The sequence below is a fragment of the Callithrix jacchus genome, chromosome 16 (genome assembly GCF_049354715.1).
Source record: "Callithrix jacchus isolate 240 chromosome 16, calJac240_pri, whole genome shotgun sequence".
Taxonomy (NCBI): Eukaryota; Metazoa; Chordata; class Mammalia; order Primates; family Cebidae; genus Callithrix; species Callithrix jacchus.
The window spans coordinates 42,988,317-43,002,779 of NC_133517.1; the positions used below are offsets into that span (position 1 = coordinate 42,988,317).

The 14,463-nt window shown below is 35.3% G+C and overlaps 1 protein-coding gene across 2 annotated transcripts in view; it reads right to left on the reverse strand.

Moving 5' to 3' along the window:
* Positions 1–11,437: 11,437 nt before the first annotated feature.
* Positions 11,438–14,463, reverse strand: part of LOC144579836 (nuclear pore membrane glycoprotein 210-like) — a 45,274-nt gene continuing 42,248 nt past the window's right edge. For both annotated transcript variants that reach the window (XM_078353614.1, XM_078353618.1), the window contains exon 3: positions 11,438–11,583. In XM_078353614.1, coding sequence (XP_078209740.1) covers positions 11,451–11,583 — 133 coding nt within the window. In that variant the 3' untranslated portion in view covers positions 11,438–11,450. The remainder of the gene's footprint in view (positions 11,584–14,463) is intronic.

Genomic DNA, 14,463 nt, shown 5'->3' on the forward strand with positions numbered 1-14,463 from the left:
GAAAATCAAGATAGATATCATTTATTTAGAATCTACTATTTTAAAATAGTTCATCCATTGTTAATATATTAGTGGCAATACAGTAAAGTAGTTAACATGAGGGCTCTCCAGACTGACTAGTTTGAATACAGGCTTCCCCTTGCTAGCTTTTTCTTGCCTCTCTATACTTTGTCTCATCTATACATCGAACAAAAAATGCCACCTAACTCCACTGTTTTTCTATATAAATGGAAACACTAGAACTTCATTTTAGGTTTTTTGGAAATCTAGCTGTGTTATTAGTATATGTGAGCGTACAATGGAGGAATGAAGTAGTCTTACATCCTTTTTGTTACTCCAAATTCTTAATGCTATTTATTTATTTTCTTTTTTATTTTCAACTTTCACTCATCATCTCGCAACATATTGGGTACCATGCCATCCTTCTGTTAATGCTTTTCTAATTTCTTCAAAAATTTTCTAAGGTTTTTGAAAAAAAAAAAAATACCACTAAGATTGGTTTTGAAATATGGAATGCACATAACCAATACAGTAATAGGAAATGACTTAAAAGTATATACTAGACATAATGATTTTGTAGGATTCCTGACCACTTTCTGGTGAACTATTGTAGGATCCCTGGGTGTCATTTTAAAAATTATTCTCTTCCCCCTAAAACCAATCTCCCATTTTTCTTGTCTTTTCTATGATATACTCTATCACATTTTTCCCTAATAGTCATACAAAAATATGTTTAAAGAAATCAACACATTTTAAATAATATTTTATATGAAGTTGGAAATATAATCTAGGAGCATGTTGAATTAGGTGTTTGCAAATTCTAATTGGGTGACTATAAATTATTACAAAGTGAAAGCAACAGTTTAATATGCAGGTAGATCAAGAATCTCAATATGATCAGAGACCTACAAGCTCTACAAACTCTTATGTGATATGCCCTTGTCACCCTACCTTTAACCCTTCTTCTCCACTAAGGTTAACTATTATCTTGACTTCCAACATCAAACAATAGTTTTGTCTGGTTTTGCATTAAGTACTTTAACTCCCTCAAGAGTACTTAAGTGTAAACAAAGTCAGTTTCCTTCCCTCACTCTTATCCACTGATAAAGTAAAAGGAAATTCTCATTGGAGAGCTATGGGGATACTCCTTAAAAAAACTGATTCACTGGTGGAAATATTTTTTCAAAATATAAAAACAAAAAACAAACTTGTGTTTTTGAATCTGACCATTTCATGCTAACACTGGAATTCGGAGCAGTTTATTTAATGTCTCTGATTCACAGTTTCCTCCATCTTAATGAGATTGTTGGTAAGGATTGAGTAGGATGTGGAAGAGCTTAGTAAACTATAAAATGCTATAAAAATGTAAGATACGGGCCCGCTGCGTGGTGGCTCAAGCCTGTAATCCCAGCACTTTGGGAGTCCGAGGCAGATGGATCACGAGGTCAAGAGATCAAGACCATCCTGGTCAACATGGTGAAATCCCGTCTCTGCTAAAAAAATACAAAAAATTAGCTGGGCATGGTGGCGCGTGCCTGTGATCCCAGCTCCTCAGGAGGCTGAGGCAGGAGAATTGCCTGAACCCAGGAGGCGGAGGTTGCGGTGAGCCGAGATCGCGCCATTGCACTCCAGCCTGGGTAACAAGAGCGAAACTCGGTCTCAAAAAAAAAAAAAAAAAAAGTAAGATATTAGCAGCAGTAGTTTTGCAAAAAAAAAAAAAAAAAAGAAAAAAAGAAAAATGAGAGACAATTTTGGGCAAGGCTGGTTAGCATAGGATGTGTTGTGGAAATAGTAAGGACCATATACAGAGGAGACGGTTATAGTGTCCGGTATGTGGTAAAGGGATTAATTATGGGGCATTAAATTAAAAATGTAGTTTGGACACATGGTGAACCAGTCAGTCTCTATTAATATGCAGTATAACCTAAACATATTTTTTAAAGTTTCTTATTATTTAAAGTTATTATTGCTTTTTTGGTAGCAATTGAGACTTCTTTTTAGAAATTTAGGTATGGTGAACATTTTTTATAAATTTGAAAGAAAAAATAATTTTAGTTTAGCATCTGAATTTCAGAATATGAAGGCTAGTATAACTCATATTATTGAGAAAAGAGACCTCTGGACTGATTTCTTCTCCTTAAAGATCCTGGTGTGAACGAGAAAAGAAAAAAAATCTTCTGTGGCCATTGGAAAATATTACTTGATGATCAATAGGTAAAATTTAATTATCTAAGACTATGGGTTTAAAACTGAAATCTGCATTAGCAATCACTTGAGTGGTTTGTTAAAATGCAGGTTCTGAAACCTACCTTTGGAGATTCCAGTTATTATGTTCCTAAATATGCCCAAGGGATCCTGATAAACGTGCTCCAGAAACAACATTTTAATCATCACTGAACGGCGGAATCAGATATTCTGATTCTCATTTTAGGGGACAAAGAACCTGAAAATTATGCAACTCTTAGGCTATAAGCAGGTCAGGAGGGAGGAAAAATACTGAAGCACAGCAGAACTTAGGAAATAAAAGAAGGGTAGAAGTATGAATATTCGAATGAACCAGGCAAAAAAGATGCAGAACCCCAGAAGAGCAGTAAAAGACACGTGAGAATCACGTAAGACAGAGGAAGTGTGTACGTGAGAGATGCTTAAGAAGAGTAAAATTCAAGAAGTTTAAAAAAGTGATCTGTGAAGGCAGCTAATCTTTAGTACTGTGTATTAGTCCATTTTCGTGCTGCTGATAAAGACATACCCTAGACTGGGAAGAAAAAGAGGTTTAATTAGATTTACAGTTCCACATGGCTGGGGAGCCTCAGAATCATGGCGGGTGGTGAAAAGCACTGCTTACATGACAGCAGCAAGAGAAAATGAGGAAGAAGCAAAAGCAGAAACCTCCGATAAACCCATTAGATCTCATGAGACTTATTCACTATCATGAGAATAGCATGGGGAAAATGGGCCCCATGAGTCAATTACCTTCCCCTTGCTCCCTCCCATAAACATAGGGATTCTGGGAGATACAGTTCAAGTCGAGATTTGCTGGGGAGACAGCCAAACCATATCATACTGTAAAATATGATACTTGATAAGTGTGAAAGAAATCTATCCGTTCTGTGATTCAGACACAATAAAATAATAGAAGAATAACATGCAGTTCCAAGACAAGGCATCACCCATTCATGGCTGGAGAATGTGCGCTAACACTGAGCTGACTCAGGGTTTGTGGGTCTGGAGTACATTCAGTAACAAACAAAAGAAAACAAGAATACAAAATTGTGGATGAAAGTGAATTTTTCTTTAGAAGGAGAATATAAATAACAAAGTATAAATTTTAAAAAGCTGACATTCACAACATTTAGAATAGTAACACATAACTATAGCAATTGACTGGCACATGTCTACAGTATTCTCCTTAATTTGTTTTGGCTGCATACTCTTTGGTCTCTTTGTAATTTTACAGTTGTCTAATACTGCTTTTTTGTTGTTGTTGTTCTTTGAGACAGGTTCTTGCTCTGTCTCCCAGGCTGGAGTGCAGTTGTGCAATCCCAGCTCTGTCACTGCACTCTTGATCTCCCAGAATCAAGCAATCCTCCTGCACCTCCTGAACAGCTGGGACTATAGGTTCATGTCACCATGACTGGCTGATTATTTTATTTTTATTTTTTGTAGAAATGGGGTCTCACTATCTTCCCAGGCTGATTGATCTGAAACTCCTGGCTTCAAGCGGTCTTCCTACCTCAGCTTCCCAAAGTGCTGGGATTACAGGTGTGAACCACCACAGCTGAGCTAATATTGCTTATTAAAAGAATAAAAAGACAATAAGTTCTTGTCTGCAGCATTAGTTACTGAACTGTTATAAGCTGTTATTATTACTATTGATAGTTTTAAAAAGTTTAATTTGACTTCACAATTCCGTATCCATGATGCTGCATCTGTACCTTTCTTGGCAGTTCCTTGCTAAGGTGAATCTCTTGCTGGGAGAATGTCTCAGAAATTTGTTTTTTCTTGGGCTCGGACACTTGCTGCCTCTTGCAGTTCCATCTCTGCATGATCCTCTTTGCTGCCACATTTTCAGGGTTTTGGGAGAATATTTGTGTGGAGTGAGATGGTCACAAAACTATCCCTACAAAATGTAGAGAGCAGAGTGAGGTCTACAGTCTGCTTTTCCTGGGGCTCCTTGATGCTTAATTAAGTTTGTAAGGGACAGGTTGCCACTGTTAGTGAGTAGATTCCAGCCTACAACCTGGAGACGACCACCAGGACAGGGAAGGTTCTAGGCTGAGACAATGACTATGACCTCAATATTCTTGGAGGACAACTCTCTATCCTAAGGTGTTAGGTGTTTGCTAATGAAAATATGGTTTTAGGCACTGGTTTGAATTCCTGACATAGTAATTAATATGTCATCCATTTCCACATCTCAGTAGTCTCCAGAGATTACCTAATGTCTGGACTCATGCTCAGACAAGGAAGGGTATCAATGATTGGGTTATTCTGAAGCACCACATACCTTGCAGAAAACAGTATTTGAATTACCCTCATAGGCACAGAGGCCTTATAGACACATAGGCCACAGGGCCATTTCAGTCCCAATATAAGTGAAATTTGCATGATTGTTTCCAAATATCAATTAACTCAGACTCATGGGATAAAAACCTATTTGTCATTACCATATCAAAGTCTAAACATAAAAATATACTTTCAGCCATCAAAAGATTAGATAATTTGCTTCAAATTAAAACCAGACATAACTAAACTGTTATTTGGATAGTGTGCATCATGCCCTTCCCCAATTTTTGTAGTTAGCTGAGAAATAAAATGACATGATTAAATATCTTACAATTGTGCTATATTACATTATATTTTCTGAGAACTTTTAGAAAGTTGTTCTTCAACTTAGTGTTCTAAATTGTGGGTTATCATAATCACCACTAATAATTTGTTCCATTGATTGAACCACTTAAGGGATTCTGCCAGTCAAATGATGAGCATTTTTTAGGGGATAATCTATGGAATAATTGAAGTGTTTAGAAAAACTGACTGTGAGTAATAATTCTAATTGTATTTGACTGACAGAAGGAACGCCTCATGATTATTTAGTGCAGGATTTAAAGCAATGCTTATCATTAATGTGATTTTTCCATCCTAGCTAAAGTCAAAACAAAATCATATTGTTGGAAGAATGTAGAATACAGAAAAAGGAGCTTGAGTTTTTGAAAGGCATACTGTTGTTAAAAACAAAATGTAATATTCTGAAGTCCTAGATATTGTGGTGTTGGTGGTACTTGTGTCTAGTGTGGTGACTGGAAACTTGATCAGTGGTCTCACCAAAGAAGAGTAGTGTGAGTAGTGTGTGTGTGTGTGCGCGCGCGTGCGTGTGCATGTGAAGAGATACGAGGGAACTGGAATTGGGTGAGTTCATGTGAAACATGGTCATAATCTCCATCAGTGTCTCCTTTGCCTACCCAAAGCCGCCTTTGAATATCCATATCTATTAAAAGTAAAAATGCAGTTTAATTAAAATTCATGTGCATGCTGTGCAGATTCAGGATTAAGATAAATAATTGAGCCCTGATTTTCAGCCATATTCCAACTCGATTTCCTCCACCAAGTGTCTCCTGTATAAGAATTGTTGATTAGTATTCTTGTGTGGCATCCATACTTGATAGAACTGTGAGTAGGCAGGAGGAAAGAATCGCAGACTGGCTTGCATTATGCAGCTAGTGGGCTCTTGTACATTACTGATTAGATCTTATGCAATAAAGTGCTCTGAATATCTTCTTCATGTGCCTTTGGCATTGTATCAACATTCTGCAAGCTGTTAGATGAGAAAATAAGTGAACCACACAGTCAGGTATAATGGATTAGGTTGGAGTAAACATGAAGTAGTCTTACAATTCTGTTTTTGAAGGGTTGTGTCGAGTGGATGGGTAAGAGCCTGGTCTGAGGCCTCTTTTCTGTACACACATGCAGACAGACACACACACACCCCACTAAGTTTTAGGAACGTCTTGGATTCCATCTAATAAAATTAAATCTAGTCAAATATTGGATTTGTGTTATATATTCAAACTTGAAGCATATTATTACCTGGGATACTAAGACTTACAATGAGGTTTGTAGGTAGCAACTAACTGGTAAAACTAAGCATCCAAGTATTGGAATTCTCCTCAGTGTTTTAAGTTAGAAACAATCATAATAAGAATTGATGAGGCTGGATGATCAAGATACAGTTAATTATCTTTAATGGTTCTCAGAGGAAAGGAATTAAGTGTAGAGTTCATGTATAATATAGTATACCCTTCATATGGGTGTTTAAAATAGTTTTGTGTTATTGTTTATGCTTTTAGTGTTATACTACTATTGGTTGTGAACTGAGTGTTGCAACTATGTCTCATATTTCTTGGTACCTCAATTGTAGCCTCCTGTCATTGGAGATTCTTATTAAATGCATATAATAATGGTATTATAAATTTCTAGAGCAGCCACTGTTCTTTGCTTATTTCTAGGAAATCCCTCATGTACAGAGGACAAAGGAAAAAGATTAGTAGTTTTGCAATGATGTCTTTACTGTTCCTCCAAACTCTATTCTCTATGTAAAACAGTGAATCAGTGAAATTTGTTAAACAGCAATATTGTGCCTTGCTGGGTCCCAGCTCTAATGTCCGCTTATAGAACCTGAGCAAGTTTCATGCCTGCACTAGTTGTGATACCATTAAATTGGGAGAATAGTATTTATGATTTCTGACATTGTAGAAATCAATATTGCTCTCTGGCATGGTAGAAAATACGAGTTTGTCATACTATATTTCTTTGAATAGAAAGATAATAATTGAACTTTTCATTACTAATAGATATTTGTAGAAAGAGTTACATTTACTACATCAAGATTGTTAAGAGGTAAAAAATATTTTCAATGTTTGTCACTCAACAATATATAGATAAAGATAGTATTAACATTTTATATGTATCTTATATTCATCTGCATAAAAGCAAACCGTATTATATATACACATTGCCCATTTCGTATAGGAGGATCTTGAGGGACATAATAGTTAAGGAACAGTGCAAATCTGGGGCCTTGGAACTCCTAGTGAAGGTGCCGTTTGTTTCGCACTCTGAGCTTATAAGCATCATCAGTTCTGATCTCTAATTTAAACATTGCCCTCTCACTTAGGTTGGGCCTTATTCTTTATTTCTTATTTTGATTTCCCTCTACCTTTTTTTTCTTCTACTATCCCTATGACCTAGTTTGCATTTCAGTTGTAGAGAAATTTCTCATAACCCATAAAGAAAAAGAGAAAGACACGATTACAATTTTCAAGCATGTAGTTGCTATTGTAGATGGTATAGAAGACTATATTTCTTTAGGATGTTTGTTGTTCTGCCTTTGTAACAAACATTTCAGCATATTGAAGTCACGTCTCTGAGTTGCCCTTGTCTTTTCCAATTAAGTTATCCCTCTCCTAGGAGCCATGCTCCTGTTTGGCCAGCCAATTTAATGATGTTTGTATGAATAGTGTTGAAAGTGACACTCTGCCATCATGCTGGTTGCAGAGAGGTCATCAAAAATATAAATGGCAAGGAGCAATCAATACATCTCTATTATACACAGATGGAAGGGAAGTGTTTAAGACAGCAGTTCTGTCATCTAAAGATGCTTATGTATTCTTGAAGTAGCTGTCTTTAAAAGAATCAATTTTTAATGGGGTTAGGGCCTTATCACTTTAAAACTGTTTGACTAGTCTATAACTTTCACAAACACCTTTATGTCATTCCTCATTTGTGCAGTTCTTTTTCAGCAGAAGTGCCTAGAGTAAAATTTTCAAACAAACAAAAAGCCATCTAGTTTTTCTGTGAAAGAAATTTTTTATAACAATTCAAATTTGTATATTTTGAAATTAATAGCTACCTATTAAAATACCAGTTTTCAAAAATAGCAAACTCATTGTGAAAAGAGTATAGGTTTTGAAAAAAATTCTTAAACTTAGAAGTAAAACACAAATACATTCTTCCTGTAAGAGGCTTACTAATTGGATAGGAGTAAAAAATGGGTTTGTTAGAATTTAGTAAGAGCTCTTTCAAGTTGGATAATGACAGTACTGATATGACACTAACTCAAGCTTTTCACCAGAGCTTGACATCTTAGCATTAACAGCCTTAGGGACTCAGCTGTTCTTGCTGAGACTTGCTGTAGTTATCTGCTATATCTGAGTCTCACTGGCATTCCATAACATTTCTATTTTAACACAGTAATGTTTATCTAATGGCAGTAACTTTTGGCTTTGTGTCAAAAGACTTGCAACAGCCATTGAATATAAATTTACCTATTTTTATCATATACTTAAAATTTTACATTACAACATTTTTTAACATTTGATTGGTTTATAATTGGCATATAATAAATCACATATACTTAAACAGCAAATTTGACATTCTGCCATATGAACCAACTCCACATGCAAGGTAATGAAGGAATGTATCAACTCCGAAAGATTTTTTTATGTCCTTTGGTCATCCTTTCTTTCACTGCACTCACTCACATCGTGCCTCCTTTTCCTTAGCAATGATTAATCTGCTTTCTGTTACTGTTAGTTTGTACTTCTAGAATTTTACATAATCAGAATCCTAGAACACTTTTCATGTAGATGATTTAAGTCAAATTTTCTTGAGATTTATTCTGTTAATAAATATATCAGTACTTAATTTGTTCATATTGCTAGGTAGTAGTCTGTCATATGAATTTATCACATTTTGTTTATTCATTAACCTGCTGATAGACATTTGGACTGCTTCCAATTTTTAGTTTTTGAATATGAAACTTCATGATCATTCAACTTCTAATCTTTGTAGGGATGTATACTTCCATTCTTCTTGAATATCTACCCAGAAGTAGAACCTCTGAGTTAAATGGTAAGTATATGCTTATCATATTAAGAAATCATCACATCAATATATTTTCTGAGATGGTTGCACCATTTTACATTTCAACCAGCAGTATATGAGGGTTTTATTGCTCTATATCTTTGCAAAGAATTTGTATGATCAGTCTTTTTTGTAAAATTTTATTGTTGATATTATTTTTGATTGCCAAATCATAATAATGTACATTCATGGGGTACAATGTGACATTTTGATATATGTATACAAAGTGAAATGATTATATCAAGCTAATTAACATGTTAACTTTCTAAAAGATGTCATTTTATTGTGGTTTAAATTTGCATTTTCTAATAACTAATGACGCTGAATCTGTTTCATGTACTTATTTGGCACCCATGTGTCATTACTGATGAAGTATGTAAATACGATGTTAACTTTTGTATTTGGGTTGTTTTCCACTTTTTTAGTTTGAAATAGTCTTTACATATTCAGGATACTGCTTCTGTATTGGATTTGTGATTTGCAAATATATTCTTTATGTAGATTGCCCTTTTTAATAGTGATTTTCAAAAAGCAGAAGTTCCTAATTGTGTTAATGTCTAGTTTTTCATTTTGTCCTGTGAAAAAATTTCATATTATTTAATTTTTCAATTGTATACATTTAATATTGTGTCTAAGAAATATTTAGTTTAAAAAGATTTGTAATTTTTCTTTCCAGAAGATTTATAGTTTTAATTTTTAATTTCAGTCTAAGGAGGGTTATTACTTAATTTTTGCATATAATAGTAAGTACATATTAACATTTTATTTTTGCATGTGAATATCTAATTGTTCTATAATTTTTTGAAAAGATAATTGTTATTTTCAGAAGTGCATTTAGACTTTGGCCAAAAATTATTTGTTCAAGTTGTTGTGGGTCCATTTTGGAACTCTTTATCATTTTCCATTTATCTCTTTGTTTATATTTATGAAAATTCCTTAGCATCCTAATTATGTCAACTTTATAATAGATCTTAAGATTAGATAGTGTATATCTTCCAATGTTCTTTCTCAAAGTTGTTTTGGCTAGTCTAGGTTATTTTTATTTCCACATGAATTTTTGAATCATCTTATAAAGTACTACCAAAATGTCTGCTTAATGTTGGATTGGGATTACATTGAGTCTGCAGATCCATCGATAAATAAAGAGAGAATTAACATTTTAACAACATTCTGATTTATAAACATATCTATTTAAATTTTTTAATTTATTGACAGTATTTTGTAGTTTTAAGAGTACAAGTCTTACACAGTTTTGTCAATTTTATCACCATGTATTTCATATTTTTAGTAATATTTAAAATTTAAAAATAAGGTTGGCTACTTCTATACTAGTAGTATATATAGTATTATGTGTGTATGTGTATGTATGTATGTGTGTATATATATATACCAGTATATATACTAGTGGTAGTAGTATATACTACTAGTATGTTCCTGCAAAGAACATGAACTCATTCCTCTTTATGCTCGCATAGTATTCCATGGTGTATATGTGCCACATTTTGTTCATTCAGTCTATCATTGATGGGCATTTGGGTTGGTTACAAGTGTTTGCTCTTGTGAATAGTGCTGTAGTAAACATATGTGTACATGTGTCTTTATAGAAGAATGATTTATAATCCTTTGGGACATGGAGGTTGCAGTGAGCCAAGTTCTCACCACTGCACTCCAGCCTGGGCAACAGAGTGAGAAAAAAGAAAGAAGGAAAGAAAGAAAGAGAGAGAGAGAGAAAGAAAGGAAGGAAGAAAGAAAGAAAGAAAAAGTCAGACAAGGATATGCATTCTCAGTATTTCTATTTAATAGGCCATTTTAGATAGTCCAACTGAGCAATACACTGGAAAAGATGAAGTAAACTGATCTTACTTACAGAATACATAATCATCTATTAAAAATAGTCCAATATATTTTACTAGTATATGTACTAGTAGTAGTGGTATATACTACTAGTATATGTACTAGTAGTAGTAGTGTATACTGCTAGTATAGTAGCCAATCTTATTTTGAAAATTTAAATGTTATTAAAAACATGAAATATATGGTGATATAATTACTACTAGGATGTAAAATACAATAACATTTAAAATTTAAATGTTAAAAATATGAAATATCTGGTGATAAAATCACTACTAAATGCTGTTAAAATATGAAATATATGGTGATAAAATTACTGCTAGTATGTAAAATGCAATTCAGTTAATTTGTGTATATTGGTCTTGTATTCTTCAACCTTGCTAAATTCAGTTATTAGTTCTATGCACATTTTTGGAGTTTTTTTGGTCTATTTTTAAATAGATGGTTATGCATTCTGTAAGATCAGCTTACTTCTTTTTTTTTTTAATTTTTTATTGGATTTTAGGTTTTGGGGTACATGAGCAGAGCATGCAAGACAGTTGCGTAGGAACACACATGGCAGTGTGCTTTTCTTTCCTTCTCCCCTTCACCCACATTTGGCATTTCTCCCCAAGCTATCCCTCCCCACCTCCCCCTCCCACTGGCCCTCCCCTTTTCCCCCCAATAGACCCCAGTGTTTAGTACTCCCCTTTCTGTGTCCATGTGTTCTCATTTTTCATCACCCGCCTATGAGTGAGAATATGCGGTGTTTCATTTTCTGTTCTTGTGTCAGTTTGCTGAGGATGACGTTCTTCAGATTCATCCATGTCCCTACAAACAACACAAACTCATCATTTCTGATTGCTGCATAATATTCCATGGTGTATATGTGCCATATTTTTCCAATTCAGTCTATTATCAATGGGCATTTTGGTTGATTCCAGGTCTTAACTATACTACAAGGCTACAGTAATCAAAACAGCATGATACTGGTACCAAAACAGAGATATAGACCAATGGAACAAAACAGAGGCACCGGAGGCAACACAACATATCTACAACTATACAATCTTTGATAAACCTGACAAAAACAAGCAAGGGGGAAAGGATTCCCTGTTTAACAAATGGAGTTGGGAAAACTGGCTAGCCATGTGCAGAAAGCAGAAACTGGACCCCTTCCTGACACCTTACACTAAAATTAACTCCAGATGGATTAAAGACTTAAACATAAGACCTGGCACCATAAAAACCCTAGAAGGAAATCTAGGCAAAACTATCCAGGACATAGGAGTAGGCAAGGACTTCATGAACAAAACACCAAAAGCATTGGCAACAAAAGCCAAAATAGACAAATGGAACCTAATGAAACTCCACAGCTTCTGCACGGCAAAAGAAACAGTCACTAGAGTGGATCGGCAACCAACAGAATGGGAAAAAATTTTTGCAGTTTACCCATCTGACAAAGGGCTGATATCCAGAATTTACAAAGAACTCAAACGAATTTACAGGAAAAAAACAAACAAGCCCATTCAAAAGTGGGCAAAGGATATGAACAGACACTTTACGAAAGAAGACATATATGAGGCCAACAATCATATGAAAAAATGCTCATCGTCACTGGTCATCAGAGAGATGCAAATCAAAACCACACTGAGATACCATCTCATGCCAGTTAGAATGGCGATCATTAAAAATCTGGAGACAACAGATGCTGGAGAGGATGTGGAGAAAAAGGAACACTTTTACACTGTTGGTGGGAGTGTAAATTAGTTCAACCATTGTGGAAGACAGTGTGGCGATTCCTCAAGGCATTAGAAATAGAAATTCCATTTGACCCAGCAATCCCATTACTGGGTATATATCCAAAAGACTATAAATCGTTCTACTATAAGGACACATGTACACGAATGTTCATTGCAGCACTGTTTACAATAGCAAAGATCAGCTTACTTCTTATTTTCCAGTTTATTGACCGGTTGGACTGTCTGAAACGTCCTACTAGATAGAAATACTGAAAATGCCCTTGTCTGACCCCTTCCCTTCCCACCTTGCCTTGCCTTGCCCTGCCGTGCCCTGCCCTGCCCTTCTCTGCCCTTCTTCTCCTACCCTTCCCTCCTCCCTCCCTCCCTCCTTCCTTCCTTCCTTTCTTCTCACTCTGTCACCCAGCTGGAGTAAGTGGAGAAATCTTGGCTCACGGCAACCTCCACCTCCCAAAGGATTATACATCATTCTACTATAAGGAACATGTACATGTATGTTTATTGCAGTACTATTCACAATAGCAAATACTTGGAACCAACCCAAATGCCCATCAATGAGAGACTGGATGAACAAAATATGGCACATATACACCATGGAATACTATGTAACCATAAAAAAGAATGAGTTCACGTTCTTTGCAGGGACATGGATGAAGCTGGAAACCATCATTCTCAGCAAACTAACACATAAATAGAAAACCAAACACTGCATGTTTTCACTCATAAGTGGGAATTGAACCATGAGATCACATGGACACAGGGAGGGGAACATCACACACACTGGGACCTGTCAGATGGTTGTAGATGTATGGCGTTATTTCTCATGACTCTGTTCTGTTCCTTTGGTCTATATATTGGTTTTGGTACCAGTACCATGCTGTTTTGGTTACTGTAGCCTTGTAGTATAGTTTGAAGTCAGGTAGCATGATGCCTCCAGCTTTGTCCTTTTCGCTTAGGATTGTCTTGGCTATAATGGCTCTTTTTTGGTTCCATGTGAAATTTAAAGTAGTTTTTTTGCAATTCTGTGAAGAAAGTCAAGATGGTTTGATAGAGATAGCATTGAATTGGTAAATTACTTCGGGCAGTATGGCCATTTTCACGATATTGATTCTTCCTAACCATGAGCATGGAACGTTTTTCCATTCGTTTATGTCCTCTCTTATTTCCTGGAGCAGTGGTTTGTAGTTCTCCTGGAAAAGGTTCTTCACATTCCTTGTAAGTAGTATTTCTAGGTATTTTATTCTCTTTGTAGCAATTGTGAACGAGAGCTTACTCATGATTTGGCTCTCTGGGTTTGTCTCTATTTGTGGTATATAGAAATGCTTGTGATGTATGCACATTGATTTTTGTATCCTGAGACTTTGCTGAAGTTGCTTATCTGCTTAAGGAGATTTTGGACTGAGGAGATGGGGTTTTCTAAATAGACTATCATGTCTTCTGCAAACAGAGACAATTTGACTTCCTCTCTTCCTATTTGAATACTCTTTATTTCTTTCTCTTGCCTGATTGCCCTGGCCAGAAATTCCAATACTATGTTGAATAGGAGTGGTGAGAGAGGGAAACCTTGTCTTGTGCTGGTTTTGAAAGGGAGTGCTTCCAGATTTTGTCCATTCAGTATGATATTGGCTGTGGGTTTGTCATAAATAGCTCTTACTATTTTAAGGTACGTTTCATTAATACCTAGTTTATTAAGAGTTTTTAGCATGAAGGGGTGTTGAATATTATTGAAGGCATTTTCTACATATATTGAGATAATCATGTGGTTTTTGCAATTGGTTCTGTTTATCGATTATGTTTATTGATTTGTACATGTTGAACCAGCCTTGCATCTCAGGGATGAAGCTGAGTTGATCATGGTGGATAAGGAAGGGTTGTGATGTGCTTTTTGATTTGTTTTGCCAGTATTTTATTGAGGATTTTTGCATCAATGTTCATCAGGGATATTGGCCAA